Source organism: Canis lupus, chromosome 9 (assembly GCF_003254725.2).
Source record: "Canis lupus dingo isolate Sandy chromosome 9, ASM325472v2, whole genome shotgun sequence".
Lineage (NCBI taxonomy): Eukaryota > Metazoa > Chordata > Mammalia > Carnivora > Canidae > Canis > Canis lupus.
In genome coordinates this window covers 55,776,906-55,783,420 of record NC_064251.1, presented here as the reverse complement: position 1 = coordinate 55,783,420, position 6,515 = coordinate 55,776,906, and the positions used below count along the sequence as shown (strand labels likewise).

Genomic DNA, 6,515 nt, shown 5'->3' with positions numbered 1-6,515 from the left:
CCTGCCTGGGGCCTCTTGTGGGGTGTGGCTTGGTCTTTTGACTGGAGAAAGAGGGCGTTATCTGCAGATTTGGATCTATGGACTCCTACATGGACGGAGGGGCTGCCCCCTTCCCCCTTTCCAAGGACTGTCATGGCCAGGCATCATCTGCCACCCCAGCCTTTCAGTTGTGCTATGCACCAGAGTATTAGTCTCTCAGGATGTTTGGGCCGGCTGCGTGCTGTGCGGTACCCTGGGGGACTGAGTGGAATGAAGATGCCGCTTAGACCTTCTGGTGTTGGGGACCGTGTGGCTGGGTGTGGCCCCCCAGCGTGTTGTGCAGCATAGCAGCAAGTGCTTGTGTTACTGTTTTCTATGGAATGTCTTAGGGTGAGGTGTAGATGGCCAGTGGGTTGTGTTTTGGGTCACTGCATATTATGGTCAGGGCATTAACCCCTTGCGTGGATGTCTGGGCCCTGAAAAATAACGGGGGTAGAAGGGTGCCTCCCTTCTGGGTGCTGTCAGAGTCTTCCGTTCCCATCCCTCCGCCAGTTAGATCCTAATGTGCCTGAGTCTCCTGGTATTGCTGAAGCTCATAAAATCTGGCAAAAGGGAAGGGAACACAGGTCCAGGGTCCTGCTGGGTTCCGAGCTCTTATTTGGCAGCTTACCACCCACATTCCTCTGCCGTAGGGAGCCGGGCGTCGTAAGGCGGGGACGCCGAGCCCCTTGGCCGGTCCCTTCCCGTGCCCAGGTCCTGCGCTCCCAACAAAGGCGACAGGCCACGTGCCCCCTCCTCGAAGCGGGCCTGGAATGGGGACGCACGTGGCCCCGGGCTCCCGCTCCAGCCGGGGAGGGATAGGGACACTGCGCTGCGACCCAGGTGGGCGCTGACCCGGCCCCCAGCCCCAGGCCCGCGCCCCGGGCTGTGCCTCGCCCACTCCCAGGAGCAGCCGCCGCAGAGCGCGGGAAGTGGCGCTAGGGGGAGCTCTGGCAACTGGCTTGGTGGATCAGAGCAGAACCGTGCAGCAGCTCTTCCCCGTACTTGCAGGGAAAAAATGGGGAGCGGGGAGACACACTGGTCCCCCTCCCCAGCAGCTCCAGACTCTTCCCGTGGGAGGCCGAGAAAACAGCCCTCGGGGGTGAAGGTGCCGCTCCTCCCCCTCACTCACGCCTCAGTGCTCTCTCTTCCCCCACCCCCCTCGCGGACCTTCGCGGCCCCCCGCCCGCGCTCTGGAGTGTCCCCGAGTACTAAGCCTCGCGCCACCCGGGGCCCCGGAGCCGAGCGGGCCCCTGGGACTGGCGTGCGACCTCTTCTCGGAGCTTGGGGTGGGGCCTCTCGGCGGCGGCCCCTCCTGTCGCTGCTGGAGGCGTGGAGGCTGAGCGGGGGGCGCGAGTGGTCCTGCCGGGTGGCTCGCGCCGGAAAAGGGGAGAGCTGGGGTGAGAACACTGGGGAGACGGCCGGGGACGGAGGGACACCGAGAGCCACTGTCAAACAAACAGGAGCAAGCTGCCACTTTGCTTGTTTTTTTGTTTTCTGTTTTTTTCATTTTTTTCTTTTCTTTCTTTCTTCCCCCCCCCCCCCCCAGTCTTTCTTTCCTATCCCCTATTTGCAAAGCTGGAACCACCCCGCGCGCCCCCGGGCTTGAGCCGCGGCTCCAGATGTGAATTTGGTTCCAGTGGGGAGAATGCGAGCTTCCTCGGGGCCTTGGCACATTCTCCCACTCTGAGGTCATTCCGTAGGTGGTCAGAGGGGAGAGCGCGCCTGGAGCCTTCCTGCCTCCATCCACTGGGGAGGGAAGAGAGGCGGGCGGGAGGGAGGAGGGAGGGAGAGGGGAGGGGCCGAGGAGGGAGGGAGACGCCGCCAGCACACCACCAAGTGGCACCGAGCAGTGATAACAAACTCAACTTAAAAAAAAAAAAAAAAAAAAAAAAAAAGGAAAAGGAAAAAACTTCCCCAAGTTGCAGCCCGAGACGTGCGGACTAGCGGGCGGAGGCGCGGGGCGGGGAGCGTGGGTGGCCCAGAAGCCCCCCGGCGTCCCTCGGCTGCTTTCCCCGGCCGCAGAGAGCTCAGACTCGAGGCCGCTCAGGCCCTGCGCCCCTGGCTGCGCAGGAAATGTGCTGAAGGCAGGCTCGGCTTCCTGCTGGGGTCCCCGGGCGGAGGGGGGGCGGCTGTTCCCGAGGGGGGCAGGCCCCTCTGCGGAGGGCGGCCGGGGAGGCGCACAGCACTGGCTTCATCCCCAACAACCAACACCCTCCCCCCTACAGAACTACCAATCCCGCTCCCACCCCCCGGCCCTGCGGATGTGGGCAGGTCCAGTCCGCCCAGGCCCCGGGGAGCTGGGATTTGCACGGGGGTAGGGGTCTCTCCCCACCTCCCCCAGTTCTCCCCATCACCTCCAGGCCTGTCTGAAAACAAGACACCGCCATCCTCTATAGCCGACTTTTTATTAAGATTATAAATTTAAACAAATCATCTGAACAGTTTTACCCGGTGATATACAATTCAGTATGCACAAAAATACAGAAGGACGAGGGAGAAGGAAGGGTTGGCAACTTGTTTGGGAGTCCACATGGGCCGCCGCCGAACCCCACCTTTTTACAACAAAAGGCTTTAAATTAAACAAAATCTATCGAGCCGAAGACACAGGACAGGGTTCTCACAGCCTCGAACAATGCTGGTTTCATGAGACGCAACCGAAGCCTCAACCAGGACAGTGCAACTTAGAAGCACACACACAAACACATCTGACCGGGAACTTAGTGAAAAGTCTCCAACGCAGTCGGCGGCCCCGGCCCCTCCCTCCCTCGGGGCCGCGGGGGATCCAGGTGAAGGAATCGACTTCCTTTTTTGTTTAGTGAGGACCGCAGTGCTGGGCATGATGGGAAATGTAGTCCGCCGTGCCCGCCCCCCACCCCTTCCCCAAACGGCGTCCGGGAGTGTCGGGGTGTCGGGCGCCACCCCCGAGTCCGGGAGACGGGTGGAGGAGGGGAAGAGGGCCAAGCCAGAGGGGCGGGGAGAGGAGGGGTTCAAGACACCCGCCCCGGGAAAGAAAAAAAAAAAAAAAAAGTTGAAGTGTTTTCATTTCTGCCTTCTCATTTTGAGAACTTTGGAGGCCGCCCCCGGAGAGGAAATGTGACCCAAACGTCCCTTTCGGAGATAGAGAGTTTGCCTTTGTTTTTGCTCGGGATTTCACAAGACCCAGTCCTCACCCCGCGGAGGGACTCGGGAGAGCCGAGCGCCGGGCTTTCCGGGTCTGACAACTGATTGGAATCGGCGTCCCGGGCCCCGCGCCCTCCTGCGCTGCTCCCCCGGCGCGCCCCGGCTGCCCGGGCGCCCTGCCTCGCCCCCCGCTGCCCGGCATCTCCTCCGGGCAGCGGCCCTCCCTCACGTGGCTGGCTCCTCGCTAAACACCACTGCAATCACTACAATAAAAAGAAAAAAAGAGTAGGAGAAACACAAAGCATACTTAAATAGGCGCTTTTTCTCTCTGCAAAAATAAAGTCCAACATCTTAGATTTCTTTCTTTCTTTTTTTTTTTTTTTTTATTTTACAATTTATAAAACATCAGCCGCCTCCCCCGGCTCACCCCCAGCTCAGCCCCGGGTGGCCAGGCGCCCGTTCACTCCCTCCTCTCGCCCCTTGGCCGAGTCTTTGTCTGGCCCCAGCCCCGCGGGGCCCCGGGTCCCCGTGCCCTCGGGGGTCCCTAGAAGGCGACAATGGCTCGAGTCCAGGCGCCGAGGCTGGCGAGCGCCTGCTTGGCGCACAGCTGCCCGTTGAGCGGCGGCGGCTGCTCCGAGGAGTCCGGCTGTCGGCTCACCAGCCCGGAGAAGCCCGAGCCAAAGATGGAGATCAAGTTTGAGATGTTGGACGCGTCCGGGGACGAGTCCGGGCAGAAGTCCTCGAAGCGGGCGCGCTTGCAGGGGGCGAACGGGGCGCCCCCGGGGGGTTCGGCTCCCAGGTCGCCCGCGTCCTCCTCGTCGTCTTCGTCCTCCTCCTGGCCAGGGTAATACTTGCGCTTGCAGCCGGCGGCGGACGCCAGGCCGGGTCCTGGGGCGCCCTGGCCACAGCAGGGGCAGTGGGCGGAGGCGCAGCAGTCCTGGTGCAAGTAGCCGTTCTCCACCGTGGTCACCACGTGAGTGTCCAGGTCCAGCACGGTGGTCTGGCTGCTGCAGTGCACGCCGAAGTCCGAGGGGGCCGGGTACGCGCCCCGGTAGAAGCCTGGGGAGGAGGCGGGGGCCGGGGAGGCGGGCGGGGAGGCGCCAGCAGCGGCCTGAGGGGCGGCCGCTGGGGGCGCGGAGCAGGCGGCGGAGGCGCGAGGGTCCCGCGGGCAAAGCGCGGCGGGCGCGGGCGGCGGCAGCGGCGCAGGACCCGGCTGCAGCGGCTCCAAGGGCTGCCCGCGGTGGGGCGCGCCGTGCGGCGGCTGGAGCGCGGCGCACCCGGGCAGCTCCGAGAGCGCCCCCGCGCCGCCCGCGGGCGCCCCAGCCGCCGCCGCCGCGCAGCCCCTGGGCGCCGGGTGCTGGTGCTGGTGCAGCTGCTGCTGGAGGTGCAGCTGGTGGAGCTGGTGGAGCTGGTGCAGCTGGTGCCGGGCGGCCGGCTCGCGCGCCTCCGCGTCCCCGCCACCGCCAAGTTGGAGCGGGCCGAAGTCGGCCGCGCTGGCCGGCATGCCGGGCGCCGCGTACGCGAGGTGCTGGTGCTGGTGGTGGGGCGGCTGCTGCTGCTGCTGCTGCTGCTGCTGCTGGCGCCGGTAGAGCTCGGCGTAGCGCTCGCTCAGGTAGAGCTGGCGCGCGTTGCGGAGCACGTAGGACACCAGGAGGTTCTTGTGCAGCTTGATGCCGCCGCGCTGGGTCCGGGAGCTGTGGATCTTGCGCAGGGAGATGCTGATCAGGCTCTGGGCGTCCAGGGCGCACTCCATGCTCCCGCGGAGACGGTGGCGGCGGAGCAGCCGCGGCCGCTGCTGCTGTTAGGGCTGCTGCTGTATCGGCCTCCAGCCGGTCGCCGGGGCGCGCCGGGCAGGGGAAACGGAGCCCGGGTCAGCGGGTCGGCTGCGCTCCGAGAGGAGCCGCCACCATGCGCTGCGCGCCACCCGCGAGCCCGCACTCCCCAGTCGGCGCCAAAGCAATGAGCCTCGGCCGGCCCCGGCCCCAGCTATTTAGCCGAGCGTCCGGGCCCCGCCCCACACCTCGTGAGCCAATAGGAGCGCCCGAAGCCTCCCGAGTGACAGGCGCTGCCCGCCCCGGGGCCACTCGGCTGGCCAATCAGACCAAGGCGGTTCCTTTGTGCTATTCAAATACCGAACGGACCCGGGGCCTCCAACGCTGCCGCTGCCTCGAATGTTCTCCTGGGGCTGCCGCGCCGCGCGGGACTCGCAGCCGCTGGGGCCGCTGTGTGCAGCCCGGGTCGCCCCGTAACCGCCACGTTGGAGCCCGCTGCCGCCCTCGGCTTAGCTCCTAGGAGCCGGGGGTCGGCTCACCTGGGTGCTGCAGCAACGGCTCCTCCCCCTTCCGCACGGCTGGGCCTCACCTGCAGCAGGTGCGCGCAACTCTCCGCTCCCGGCCACGCGGCACCTCCTCTCTCACCTGCCGGCCCCGGGTGACCCAGGCCTTGGCAGGAGACGAGTGGGGCCACGGGGCTGACTTTGGGCACCCCCAAGGGAGAAGGGTTTGGAGGTGCCTCAACCGCAGAGAATATTGGGCCTGACACCCTTGACTTTTTTGACCGAGGGGTCTCAGGAAATACTCAGGGAAGCTCTGTTCTCCCCATTCGTCTGACGGGAAGACCCAAAACGGGGTGAATTTTGGTCTTCAAGGCATGCCCCAGAGCAGAGAGCCTACGGCCTCGAAACCAGCTGAGGTCCGAAGACGAAGGCCTCTGAGCCCGTGTGTCCTTATCACCGGTTCTGTAACCTTTCCTATCCTTCCTAACTAATAATAATGACAATGAGGGCTATTATTATGTGTCTCATGTGGGACAGACCCTCGCCAGAAACAGCCTGAATCCCTCATGGTGACTGCCTGCAGAGCAGGGACCTGAGTCTCAGAGGAGTGGGGTGATGTGTGGAATCATACAGCTCCCAGTGTGCAGAGCTAGGATTTGTGCCAGGACTGTGAGCTCCGGACGGGAGGCGAATACCAAGGGCCCAGGAACTCACCAGCTTAACTTTTGTGAACACCGTTTCCCTTTGGCGCTGAACCATCCACTGGCCAGCTCCTCCCAGCTGGAGATTGAGAGATGGGAGAACAGAGGGATAGGATTGGGGGTTCTCCGTCTGGTTGGGGGGTGACTGCTGCTTGAATGTGGGGTCCAGAGGTTTGTCTGAGGAAGACGTCCTTGGGTTGGCCCCGTGAAGGAGGACTGGGTTTCAAGGAGACTGTGAGAACCAGGCAGGCCTTGTGGGGGCAGGGGTGGGAGTGGGGGCCCAGGAGCAAACTTTTCCTGGGTGCCCTCTTTCCTTGGGCCCATTGTCCTCAGCACCTATTTTTGTCCCTTGGTGGGAGTGAGGAGACCCAGCTGGTCCATCCTCCAGCATCTGGATC

The 6,515-nt window shown here is 64.1% G+C and overlaps 1 protein-coding gene across 1 annotated transcript; it reads right to left on the bottom strand.

Annotated features, from left to right (window-relative positions):
* Positions 1–2,409: 2,409 nt before the first annotated feature.
* Positions 2,410–5,106, bottom strand: IER5L (immediate early response 5 like). Its single transcript, XM_025475427.3, has one exon. It carries the CDS (start codon positions 4,892–4,894, stop codon positions 3,686–3,688), a length of 1,209 nt encoding a protein of 402 aa, XP_025331212.3. The 5' UTR covers positions 4,895–5,106; the 3' UTR covers positions 2,410–3,685.
* Between the last annotated feature and the right edge of the window lie 1,409 nt (positions 5,107–6,515).